The 13,705-nt window shown below is 39.3% G+C and overlaps 1 protein-coding gene across 3 annotated transcripts in view; it reads left to right on the top strand.

The window, feature by feature from the left end:
* The window catches only part of Myof (myoferlin), a 138,898-nt gene that overhangs the window by 54,283 nt on the left and 70,910 nt on the right, over window positions 1-13,705 (top strand). For 2 of the 3 annotated variants that reach the window (XM_020159709.2, XM_074078753.1), the window contains 10 exons: window positions 1,043-1,105; window positions 1,188-1,238; window positions 2,299-2,329; window positions 2,803-2,918; window positions 3,543-3,669; window positions 5,039-5,142; window positions 7,616-7,684; window positions 7,784-7,827; window positions 9,910-9,992; window positions 11,970-12,008. In XM_020159709.2, coding sequence (XP_020015298.1) covers window positions 1,043-1,105; window positions 1,188-1,238; window positions 2,299-2,329; window positions 2,803-2,918; window positions 3,543-3,669; window positions 5,039-5,142; window positions 7,616-7,684; window positions 7,784-7,827; window positions 9,910-9,992; window positions 11,970-12,008 — 727 coding nt within the window. The remainder of the gene's footprint in view (window positions 1-1,042; window positions 1,106-1,187; window positions 1,239-2,298; window positions 2,330-2,802; window positions 2,919-3,542; window positions 3,670-5,038; window positions 5,143-7,615; window positions 7,685-7,783; window positions 7,828-9,909; window positions 9,993-11,969; window positions 12,009-13,705) is intronic. The other variant, XM_020159710.2, reaches the window with a different exon arrangement.

The following is a 13,705-nucleotide window of genomic DNA, read 5'->3' on the forward strand; positions in this document are numbered from 1 at the left end:
CAATATGATCCTTGCAAGGATCCTAATTTTGTTTTCTAAAAAAAAACTAAAGGACATTTTTTTCTGGAATAAATGAGATTGGAAAATGACTATATATGAGATGTCAAGTTCCTTGGGCATGACAACAGTATATGATTATATAGTAAGTATTGTGATTATATAATAAGATGTCCTTGCTCTTAGGAGATGCATGCAAATGTATTTTGAGGGGAGAGTGTCATAACTAGAACAGTCTTTCAAATAGTTAAAAATAAAGGTGAAGCAAATGTCCCCAAATAGTAACAATTGGTGAGCATAGGTAAAAGGTGGTGATGATTTTAGCCTTGTCTCAACTTCCTATAGATGTGAAACATTTCTAAGTAAGAAGATGAAATAAAAATGTCTCAGTTTGGATAAATGCTAAATCTTTTTCCTTTAGGATTAATGTTTATTGGGCTGATATGTTACAAATTGCATACCTAATATTCATCCCCCGAGAATCAGCTCTCTTAAACTTAGCTGTTGCAATGAATTAAACTATGGTCAATACTGACTGCGGAGGCATTAACAGAATCTAATGGATTATCACAGTTTTCTCTGAAGATGTTTTGTAGACACCTACAAAAAAGTAGAGTCGCTAGAGTCATAGAAGATGATAGAATTAAAAATGCCGATGAATTAAAAGAGCACTCCAGGTCACGCAAGCCCTAAGCCCCCATTGCAGTCAGAGTGGCAACGTGAAATCACCTTAAATCTTTAACTCATTCCAGATGAACAATTTTATTTAAATAAAGGCTATATTTGTTACGTCTCCCTTTTTCCTTTTTCCAATACAAGGGGGCGAGTTTACATGAAGCTTAAACTTCAGGGCCTTTTCTAAGTCCTGAATGTGTTTGCATGGTCAAATCTAATTCTGAATGTGTTCTGTATTTTTTTTTGAGGGGAATCTTCCAAGTGTAGCCTCACTCTGCTGAGGAGACACCTTTCCCCCATGATGGTGTCAGATCCCACCAAACCTGAATGCCCCACTAACATTCAAACATGTTGTCTGCTGCTTTGACAGTTATTTTTCTACAACGTCCACATGACCCCTTCTGAATTGATGGATGAGATCATCAGCATCCGGGTAAGGGGCAGGGGGAGGAAGGAGCTGCCCGATAACTGCCAGACAAAGGCCATCATCTTCTCACCACTCTCTTTTCTTCCAGGTTTATAATTCCCATTCTCTGCGGGCAGATTGTCTGATGGGGGAATTTAAGGTGAGCTTTATTTACAGTCTGCCTTATTGGACTTTCATAACAGGGAATCTGATTCCTGGCAAGGTCTCAGAGTACCCATTTTGGTGATGTCTCAGGGTTGTATATAAGAGATCAACACCACAATCCTTGCTAAGGGCTTCTTGAGTCTTGTCTACTCCCAAAGTATAACACTAACAGTGCCCACCAAAGCAAGAAGCCCTGAAGCTGTCATATCAGGGCCCTCGCCAGAGTTCCATCTGTGGAGGGAAGCAAAACTACTGCTACAAAGGGAAGGGATGTGTGACTTTGGCAAGAAGTCCACCATCTAGCTCCATCCTCCATACCAGTGGCACCAGAGCTCCATCTACAAAGCCAACTGTTGTAAATCTGAAGTGTGAAAGGAAAGACAAACCAGCCAAGAGACACAGCATGCTTTTCCAAGTAACTTCACTGGAATTAAAAGACAAATACTTGGTTGGCTCCTTCTCAGCAATTCTATAGGGAATGAGTTGCCTCTCAAAGGAAGAAGCTTCAGTCACTAGAAGTCCTATGGGATGATATGTGTGAGATAGACCTGTGTCATACCCTTTCTGCCATTAACTAGCCATGTGTTCTGGGAAGCTCACTTAATCTCTTTGTTCCTCAGTTTCATAATCTGTAAAATGGGATTGTTGTGCAGATTAAATGAAATGGATATATTAATATTAGCTATAGTTAGAGGAGGGGGAATTAGGAAGTGGACCAGGTGAATTCCTGTAGAGTAATGAATGGTCTCAGTTTGCCTTAGACTTTCAATGCCAAAACTAGGAAAATCTCAGGCAAACTTGGTTGTGTTGGTGACCTTACTTTCATGGTCACTTCTAGCTCTAAGACTAGTTCATTCATTCAACAGTGATGAATTGAGGGTCTTCTATGTATCACACATCAGGCAAGATATTGAGGATGTAGAGAGGGTAAGATGGAAATTTAAGTCTAATCAAGGGAATTTAAGAGCAAGAATATTGTATTTAAATATAATAATGATGTTTTTAAAGTGACTGGCCTGATTTTAAAACCTACTTAACTAAATTGTTGTTCTTAGATTGATGTTGGATTCATTTATGATGAACCTGGTAAGTAGTGTTCTCCCCATCGACCTGAAGTCTCACGTTCATTCCTTCTAACTCTGAAGAAGATTCTAGAAATCAAGAAAGTCTTGGAGATCAAGAAGTCAAAGTCAAAAGAAGAGGAAAAATTGTTTCTTGATGGGGGAGGATGCTTAGTGTGAATGAATAACAGTAGCAAACTATGGCTGTCTAATTTTTTTAAACTTAACATTCATAAATAAGTAACGTCTGTGTTTTGTGAGAATGTTTTGGCCTTTGAGGTCAAATTACAGAGACTGGTAATACAGCTTAGAGAGTCTTGTTTGAGTCAAACCAGGACAGGAGGGTAGGGACTGGGGTGAGGGGAGGGCACAGAACAGAGGACATTAATATGGAGACTCGTCTGGAGAAAGTTTGTGTGTTGAGGAAATGCTTGTCGATCATATATAGTAGATGGAATCACAGAGCAGCCTACATGTCCTTTTGCCCCTTTATTTTAGGTCATGCCGTCATGAGGAAATGGCTTCTTCTCAATGACCCCGAAGATACCAGCTCGGGGGCTAAGGGTTACATGAAAGTCAGCATGTTTGTCCTGGGAACTGGAGACGAGCCTCCCGTGAGTTCCTATGTTCTCTCCCTTTTGCTCTCTTCATTTAAAAAGAGAGGAGTAAGAATAAGCAGAGCACCAGTGTCTGTGAGAGGAGCCAGGTTTCCAGAGTGTCACACTCACCCCTCTGATTCCTCCTATTCTTGAGGAGTTGTTTTTTTCTGATCAGATTATCATTTCGGCTCACAGACTCCTTCCTGAGGCTATGAGTATTTAATACTCATAGGAAATACATATGTGTTTTTATGACTTCCTTGCATCATTAGAAAGACTGATTTTATCTACAGAGCATGGCTTACTTGCAGAATAGGCATTGCTTTGCAAAGAGCTGGTGACTATTCTGAGGAGTAGTAGTGACCAGAGAGAAATTGGAAGAAAGTCAGGAATACCCACGCACACAGATACTTTAGTTTGGTGCTCCTAAGACTACAGAAGAACACAGAATCATATAAGCATTGATTTTGTAGAACACTTTTGAGGTTGAAGGAAAATCGGTGGCTGAATTCTTAAGCACCAAACACCGGAAATCCTAATGGAAACAGATCTCACTGGTTTCATCTTACAAACATCAGTTTTGCCATCTAGATGTGCTGCTTCTCTCTGCATGTAAATTTAATCATGTGCCCCTAATAGACGGAAAAACGAGATCGTGATAATGACAGTGATGATGTGGAAAGCAATCTGTTACTCCCCGCTGGCATCGCCCTCCGGTGGGTGACCTTCATGCTGAAAATCTACCGAGCGGAGGATATCCCCCAGAGTACGTATGGATTTTGTCTTGCACCAAGATTATCAGTTATCTGCATAATAGAATGTGTTAAAATCACACTCTGAATACTGATTGGTGCTCTCTACTGTAGGTTTTTCTTCTGAAAGGCCTTCATAGACTTATTTGCATTCATCTGGTCCCACTGAAAGCTTCCTGAGACAGCCAGTTGGCTGTCAATCTATGTTCCCTGGCCCATTCTGCTCTATCCCTTCTTCCTTCCATCTTCCATGTCTTCTCCTTCTTCTTGAGAATGCTAAAGAGAGGTGAGCACTCAGCACTTCCAACTCTTTTCTCCCAAATGAAAATATAAAATTCTGTAGTCACATAAAAGTGTTTGGTATTAGACTGTTAAAAATGGCTGGGGCATGGCTCAAATGAGTGCTTGTCCAGTGTATGTGAAGCCCTAAATGCAATTTCCAGTACTGAAAAAAGAAAGCTGACAATGGGTGGTGAAGCCTCAATAACTACGGGTGGAAGTCTGTCGTTATTGTATTATGAGATATGTTTAGCAGGAGATTGGACACTTTCAAGTAAATGGCTTACAGACATTCATTCCACTTGTAGGAACCATTCCACTCCTTTGTCACTGTCACTGGCCCAACATCGTTTCCGCCTTGCCAGGCCTGTCTGCTTCGGGTAGGCTCTGGGACACAAGACCCTGTTCCAGGTCCCCAGGAGGCAGCACCCACGCGTAGACCAGGCTTCTTACCAGAATTTGCTGCTTTTCTTTGCAAACATCCCTTATTTAAGGCCGTAGACTACCTTCCATATCATCTTTCCTTCAGAAATATCTTCAATAGAGTAAATTAAACTTCACATTATGCTTCCAGCACTGACCTGTTTGGTCAATTTCTATCCACTTTTGAGGTTATTAAAACAGAGAGCTCTATGTCTGTAGTTGATCCGATGTTATGACTATTTTATTCTTGATTGTGGTAATTTTTCTTAAATTTTTGTAAAAAGTCCAACTGGACCTATATCGTTTTGACTTGAAGCACCTGTTCTAAACTGAAACCTGAGTGTGAGGATTGCCTGTGACCCTGACTGAATGGACTTGTAAAATTCTACTTTCTTCTTCCACAAATGATTAGTTTGCAACATCATAAATCATCAGTTTATGTTTCAAGGTGCTCCTATTGATTTTAAAACTTTGTGGGGAGAAAACATTTTCCCTTTCTCTCTCTCTCTCTTTCTCTCTCTCAGGACAAAAGGATTTCTGTTGCTATGCTTGCCACCTGTGTGAATAATCCTTATTGCACTTGTTTTCACGTATGAGAAAAAAATTTAAATTATGCTGAACAATTTCCATTCTTTTAAGAGATCTGATTTAATTTCTGCCTTGTGACGTATCACTTTCCAGTGGATGATGCCTTCTCACAGACAGTAAAGGAACTCTTTGGTGGCACTGCAGATAAGAAAAACCTCGTGGACCCTTTCGTAGAAGTTTCCTTTGCTGGAAAAAAGGTTTGGATATGATCTGAGTGTGGTTGCCTCTTAGAACAAATATTTAAAGCACTGTGCTTTCCTTGGAATAAATTCCTGCTGGTCTTTTGTTAAAATGGCCACCTGATGAGCGGGCTGCTGTGCAGGAACACAGATTAGCTGAATCTGAACACACCAGACTTCTTCACAGTTTTATTTTGGAGTGGAAAGAATGCAGGACTTGAATTAGAAAACTCAATCTTTTGAAAGATTAGAATAGTGAATGCTACCATTGAGTTATTGGGATTATTTCCCGGGTTCAAGAATTATCTTAATCTTAGGTGTCCTCCCAAGGCAGCCACAGTCGTCCTGGTAAATGTGTAGTGTGCAGCCCCCCTTCCCCCACCCAACTACATACTGCCCCTTCCCCTTTTCATTTTTCTCACCTGCCATGCCCCAGGAAATGGCTGAAACTGGAGTCTTGGGCAAGGCAGCCCCCATCCCAGGAGAAAGCTGGGAGATGCTTGGGTGTAGGGAGACCTGTAACCACCATGGGATGGTCAAAGATGGGAGACTTTTATTCCATAGAATAGCAACCTACCTCAGACAGTTCTAGTCATGAAGAACTAGCATCTCAGACATGTTTGAGTCATTTACTTATGAAGACAGGACTTAACAAACCACACATGTGACTGGATGTTATTTCCTAAAAGGGTCACTGTGGACATGGTGGGAAAGCCCTCACCTCTGGGGTGAGATGAAGTCTGACCTAAATTCAGGCTTTACCCCATTACACAAGCAGGCACATTCCTTAACCTGTGAGAAGGTCAATTTTCCTTAGCTGTAAATGTGAGTAATAATCTCAGAGGATTTTTGAGAGGGTTAATAATTGAGAAGTAATTATCAGAGCCTTCTAATTACCAGGTACTGCCTCATGTTCTGGAGATGTAGATAGAGATGAATACTTGGGACAGCCATCATACTCATGAAGCCTAGAAAACATAGGCTGTCTTAGTCTGTTTTCTGTTGCCCAAACAAAATACCCAAGGCTAAGTAATTTATAAATAGTAGAACTTGATTTGGCTCAGGATTCTGAGGGCTGGGAAGTCCAAGAGCATGGCATTGTACATGCTTGGAGCTGAGAGGCCTTCTTGCTGTATCATACCACGGAAGGGGCTACCCCATGGTGACACAGAGCAAGTGTCTTTCTCTTTTTATAAAGCCACTAGTGCCATCATGGAGGCCTCACCACCATGAACTCCTCCAATCCTAATTCCCTCCCTAAAGCTTTACCTCAAAATGCCATTAACATAAATTTAGGGATTGAGCTTCCAACTCATGAACTTTGGGGGAACACATTGAAGCCACAGCACATACAATAAACAAGCAAACCAGAAAGTGAATTATTTCAGACAATGCTTAGAAATATACAGAAAATAAAGCCAGCAACAAGAAGTGGCTGGTGTGGGGGAGGCATGGTTAGTGAGGTTACCAGGTGGGAAACCTTAGAAGAAGGGCCATTTGAGCAAAGGCTTGGATGTGTAGAAATCTGGGCTTCCTGGCAGAGAGAAGAGCAGTGGAAGGGGCCAAAGAGGAAGCCTGTCTGCCACAAAGGATGGCTGTGTGGCTGGAAGGAAGTGAGCAAGGGGGGAACTAAGCGATGAGGTTAGAGACATGTCGGGTAGGGCAGGGCTTTATCAGGCAGGCAAAAATCTGGACTTCATTTTAAGTGTGGTTGAGGGCTCACTGGAGATGTTACACAGAGAAGTGATGTGAAAGTCAGAAGGCAAGAGAGGAAGTAGGGCTTCAGATAGGAGCCAACTGCAGGCATCCTAGGAAGAAACATAAAAGTCCAAGGGTCAGGATTTACTAATGGACTGGATGGGCATATGATAGAGAGGAATGTGGTGCTTATTAGTTCTGAGTCAAGCAATTGAGTAAAGAGAGATGAAAAGCTGGTATAGGAGCGCTTGAGATAGGGAGGAGGCTGGTGGACAGGATCCAAAGATCTGTTTGGATGTGTTATTGAAAAGATGCTTATCAGTCAGTGTTTAATAATAAATCTTAACTCTTTCATTGTTACATTTATCTAATGTTAGACATTTGGCAATTGAAAACTAATGAAGACATAGACATAGATTAAAGCAACTGTACGGTGCACAGAAGAAGCAAAGATCAGTATTAAACTCATGCCATGTTTTACTAAACCATTATCAAGAAAAATATAGTTTGGGAGATGGATGTATAGTGCAATGGGAGAGAACATGCTTTGCATATATGAAAGGGTCAGGGTACCATCCCCAGCACCAAAAAAGAAAAGAAAGATGGAAAGAAGGAAGGAAGGAAGGGAAGGAGGGAGGGAGGGATGAGGGGAAGGATGAAAGGAAATCTAACCAGGTTACTAAGTATATAACTAATGAGTAAACTGCTAAAGTCATAATCCAGTACACATATGTTGGAAACTTTTAGAGATTAGAAACTTGAATACCTTCAGTTTTGCTTTGCTTGTTTGTAGGTCTGCACAAATATAATTGAGAAAAATGCAAACCCTGAGTGGAATCAAGTCGTCAATCTTCAGATCAAGGTTTGGCTTTCTTTTCTTTCAGAAAAAGGAAGAATGCCTGCTTTAATAGTTACTGAATAAATGGAGAAATAATTACCTCTTTCTGTTTTGTTTTAACAGTTTCCTTCAATGTGTGAAAAAATAAAATTAACAGTATATGACTGGTGAGTTGAAAACAGACATGTGTCTAGCTCAACATTAAAGAATTAAATGTTTGGATATTGTGGACCTTACTCTAGATGGCCTTTTACTTTTTGATATATTTGCTTTCTTTCCACAAGAAGAAATTACTTCCTTCCAATAAACTGCTCCTGGAAGTGGGAGTTTTCTTTAAAGGTTAAGAGTAATAATAACAGAAAAATCTTTGCAGAAAAGCTTTGGGTATCTTGGTTCAATTGCTTGTAAACAAGAAGGGGGAAATTATGTGAAAATGCTCAAAGATAAAAACCAGGGACTTGAATATTCTTAGGCTGTCCAAAATGAACTTCAGAAATAGAGTAAACCTTTTCTTGGGAGGAATCACCAAAACATTCTGAGAGGAATTCTTTGTTATTGTTAGAAAGAAAAATGGAGAAAGTCACCTAACTGAAGGCAAAGAAACATGGAAATGTTCTGATGGAATTTTTATAGACCAACTTCTTACCACTGCCTGTTCATAAAAAGCCATTCTTGGAATGTTCTAGTTGGATGGAGCATTCAACTGGAAGCCCTTTGCTCTCTGAGAGTGGAAGCCTGGCAAATAGCACCATGATTCTTTATCATTATGGGTGCTTACTATATCAGCTTCCATGTGCCAGGTTCCTGGCCCATATTATCTCATTTAGGCTTTAGAGTAGGGACTTCAATTAGCTTCGTTTTACAGATGAGGACAGTGAGGTTGTCAGAGAGGTCAGGTGATTTGCCCACAGTCTCTTGAATGGATAGTGACCCAGTTGGGCTCTCACTCTGCCTGTCTCTATGGTTTCTCCATTTGTCTGTGTCTTCTTAGAAACTCTGTAGACAGTTTCTCCTTTAGCCAAATGTATTTGACTTTCATGTTGGTACCCTATTGGTCCTATGGCAAGAGGAGATGTTAGGAGAAGGAGAGTGTTCAATGGCTATGTCACATTAATTTGAGAACCACAGTTGGGCCTTGAGGACAAAATGACACCTTCTTTAGTGTAAGAAAGTTTTAAGGCATTTGGGGACCCTCAGGCCACATACTGAATGTGATCCTAGGGTCTCAGGAACCCTCAAGAGTATGCATTTAGACCCTACATACCTGAGTGACCACTCTGGCCTCTGTGCTCTTCAGTGGACTGATTGCTAATTGATCCATCCCAGAGTTACCTGTGGTCACTATAAATGTGGACTTTTTCTGACCTAGTCTGCCCTCTCCACAGTGATAGTATAGATTGGGATGCGTAAAGAGACCCCATTTCACTAGGGACTCCTTGCTGCCAGATCTTAAGGTGAATACCCTGTAGGGTATTTGTATAACTGAGGTAAAGCTAAGGATTTTTCAAATGCAGTTGAGACCCAACTGAAAAGACAGAAAAGATTCAAGCCCCATGCACTTGGTTCAATATCCATAAATAATATTTCTCAAGCAAATTGTGTTTAATTAGTCACTTCCTGTAATCTCATATGCTATGCTGTAATCTTTCTTCAAAATACTCAACCCTAGACTTCAGAGTGGGCATGCTACTAGATGGAATAAAAAATAAGAGGAATGAAGCAGATAGAATGTTCATAATATATGCCTAGCCTGAGACCATTTTATGGATTAGGAATACAGATCTCTATGATACCATAGAGGGATGTCCTGTGTTTTGTTATTTGTAGTGAACATGAGTAAATTTGTCCCCACAATGTAGGTAAGATTTAGGCTTTAAGCAAGAAACTACATTCAAAGAAACAGTATTTCTCACTTAGTAATTTCTCAGTAAATACTTGAATTAGAGGGGAATTTTTCCCTATGATGGACCATTAAACGAATATAGCCTATTATAATTGTCAGGATATACTTTTTATAAATATATACTCGTGGACCCTAACCTAGGCTTATTAAATCAAGAGTTTGGGTGGGAGATGAGGGTGGGGAGTTTCCAGATGATTTCATTGGAATTCAAGGCCACTGAAGCTTGAGGCTTACTTGACTAGATGATTTCTGAGGTCTGATGTATTTTCCAGCTCTGTCTTTTTGTTGTTGTTGAAATGAAGGCATATCTTCAAAGGCAGAGGCCTTAACCTCTTCTTTTACACAGGGACCGTCTTACCAAAAATGATATAGTTGGAACAACATATTTATACCTCTCTAAAATCGCTGCCTCCGGTGGGGAAGTGGAAGGTAAGTCACTCAGCAGATCTGGAGCAAGACAGGATACAAAACATCTAGAGAAGGAATGAACTGGGAGATCCAAGTGGCAATGCACTTTGTTTCTTTAAAAGGCAAATGTGATGAGCCTAGTGACATTTTAGAAATGGCCAGCAAAATAATAAGAGAAGCAACTAATAGCTTGGAGATTTTAGCTTTCTTGCTCCCAGTCGCTATTTTAAATCTTCGTCAATTCAGAGTGCCAACAACTTATTTTTAGAGTGGCATTAATATAAGTCCGCTCCAATATAAAGGAATTCATTCTCAGCTGATTCCTTGGTAGAAACAATGAATTCAGATGTCAATGAACCACGTGATCTCCACTCCCCAAGATAATATGTGTTTTGTTATCACTGTGACAAACTTTGATAACCAACACATTTTTCTTTTATTTTCTGTACTTCAGAAGTACTCACCTGTACTTGTCATTACGATTCAATGCATATGCCAAAAATGTAGTAAACAATGAGGGAAAGAAGTTCAGAGGATAAGAGAAAAATTAATGTCAACACATTAATACCAATAGATTCTGTTTTGTTACCAAAACAAAAATTCTTATATTTGTCAATAAATTAAACCCATTAAACTTAAAGAGGCAGAATTTGGGACAAAATTTTATCTTGAGAAACTCCAAGTTTCCTTTTATCCTCATCATAAAAGAGAACTTTATAGGTTTTTTTTTTTTTTAAAGATAGTGTTAAATCCAAGCAGTAGCACAAACAAGATCTTGGAAAATATTAGCGATACGGTGAAGAAGATATTGAGTTCCTTTCTCAAGAAGCTGAAAAAAAAAAGGCAATTATAAATCCCAAGAAAAACAAATGAGCAAAAAAGATATTGTTCAGATATAAAGCCATATATGGCCTTATTTTAAGCAAATGGTAGAAGGTAAAAAAGAGATTCCATGTAATGTTCTCTGGTGAGTGGCACAGCAATCATGACACTGGAGCTGTAACGAAGGAAATGTAACCCTAACCCTTTCCTTTTCTCTACAGAGAGCATTATTTATATGACTGCTATATTGTAAGCACTATTTTTTTATTAAACCCATAGCCCAAGCTATAAACAAAGTATAAGTCCATCATCCATTACATTTAAAAGCACAGAAAATAGAGAGTAGACGTTTAAGGAAGAAGGGGAATGGAGGTGAAGGATAGGAGTGTTAGTAGCCTCTCGTGGAGTGAGCAATCCAGATATAACCCGTGTGGATTAAAGAGATCCAACAGAGGAATTAAAAAGCATGCTATAACTATACAGGAAATGGGTAAACAAAATCTAATACATTGACTAGTAATAGGAAGTCATTAAATCATAATTAAAGATAATTATTCAAGAAATAAAAGTATTTTACTTAGTGATAGAGTGGTAACATCCAGAAAAACTAAACCCAGAAATTGTTACAAGCAGTTTCAGACTGTCTCTAAGATCTGTCATTGCAGGTGCTGCAGTCTGTTATAGGGTCCCAAAACAGCAATGAGCTATTTTGAAAGAAACCATGCCTTGAATCATATAATGTGTGAATAACTACATGCATTTGCTTACACAGTCTTAGGCTAAATTAACTTGGGTTTTCTGGCCTTGGTCCCAACCAAGTCAGCCATTAGACAAGTAAATGTTTCATTAAAAGCTTGAAGTGTTGTAACTTCACCTGCATCCTTTGGCTGTGGGAAGCCATCTCTTCTCAGATGCCTGGTTCCTTAGGGCTGGTGAGTTTGGGCTGTTCATGTGTGGTGGTTCTGCCAGTTGTCACAAAGCTTCCAGCCACTTTACACTTAACCAATAAGATTTGTACAAATTACAGAAGGGTCATGTGATTTGGGTATAAATTTGGGTTTTTTCTGGTGTTGCTAAACTACTTACCTTCCACGGCATTTGATTAATTTTGCAGAATATGTTTTTATAATGCATATGTTTCTCTAGTTTTTAACCAATCATATTTTTGCTATATAGATTTCTCATCTTCGGGAGCTGGGGCTGCATCATATACAGGTTTATGCTTTGTAATTTTGCTGTCTGTTAGCACTTCCTATCTACTATCATGTTAATTGATTGCCTTCAGAACTTTGCCTTTGACATTGTGCTGCCTCAAAAATAGTTTTGCTAGAGTAATGTTTTATGATTATTCTGTGGTTTGTCCTGCATGGGTAAGCTTAAAAAAAAATTGCTAGTCAGGCCAACCTACACATTTTGTGTTTTCACTTACACACACACCATCCTGTTTGGCTTCATCGCAAATAATTGTGAGACATAACTTTTGTTTTCTTGCTTATGTTCAGTAGATAGAGTTATGAGGCACTAGGTCAGCTGTTATAAAATGTGTGAAGCACCTTTCCCCACTTTCGGTGTGGATCTCTAGGTGACAAGATATGACTGTTTTTGACTTTGACCCTGAGGGTCACCTCTCAAATATGAGGCATCATAACATGTTCTTTGGTTTGTGTAGCACCTGCAATTTTTTGCCAGTTTGCTCAATCTTGAACAACGCAATTCTCCTATGGCAGATGTTGTTGCTTCCCAAAAGATGAGGATTCTGAGGCCTTGAGAAATAACAGCTTTTAACATCCATTCTAACCAGAACATTCTATAATTCTACTTCTAGGAAGAATCTCTGCTTTAATCCTTTATTCTACCCAACATCCCATCCCCACACCAAAATATTTTAGCATAGGAAAGAATCTAAATTCTACTTACTAGTGATCAATTAGTAAATTTTGCAATGTTCCATACATAGAGGGACTGAATCCAAACCAATTTATATTCAGATATAATAGTGATTCATTTCATCCTGTTCATTTGTCTGGAAGATGATAGCATGGCTCATAGAAATCTCTGTTGGGAAAACTATTGTTCCCTATTTGGGTTTCATAAGATATTTTCAAACAGATGTAAAATGTTGCACCACATGGTGTTACCAAATTCACCAGTAAGTGGTCATGTATTGCTTTTCTACATCCTTATTTAAATGTTTCTTTCCCTGCTGTCTTCACAGAGATTTCTGGTTAGTTAATTTCTTACTAATCACTTCCCTCTAAAAGTGCACACCCCCACATAGACATGCAAGGAGCTTCACAAAATGAAAATGATTGAGAAGAATATGTCTATATGGCTAGGTCAGTTGTTTATTAATGGTCATTTTATTCATTTGCTACTCCACATTTATCTTTCATCCTTCATTTTAAGCTTTGAGTTGGAAAAAGCCATAGAGGTGACCTGGTCAACCTTCCATCCAGGAAATATCTTGACAACATCCTGAAAGATAGCCTTTGCCTCAATGTGTCTTTTGACTACTCCTAATGCAATCTGTCCCCTTGTTTAACGTCTGTAATTCATAAAGTGTTTCCTTACACTGAGTGAATCAAAGTTGACCTCTATGTATTTCTCAGCAGTAGTACTAATTCTGTTTTGTTTTTTTTTAAGATAAATCTATCTCTTTTCCATATGGGGGCTATTCAGACTGTTGAAGACAGCCCTTTGTTTGTTGTGTTTTGTTTTATTGAGACAGAGTCTTGCTTCGTAATACAGACTGGTCTGAAATACTAAGTAGTCCAGATTGGCCTTCAACTCTAGATCCACCTGCCTCAGTCTCCTGAGTGATGAGATTACAGGTGTATAATCTCATGCCCAGCTTTAACAGTAGCTTCATGTTTCCCCACCCTCATTCACAAGTTCCCTTTTTGCACAATTTT

The sequence above is a fragment of the Castor canadensis genome, chromosome 7, assembly GCF_047511655.1.
Source record: "Castor canadensis chromosome 7, mCasCan1.hap1v2, whole genome shotgun sequence".
NCBI lineage: Eukaryota > Metazoa > Chordata > Mammalia > Rodentia > Castoridae > Castor > Castor canadensis.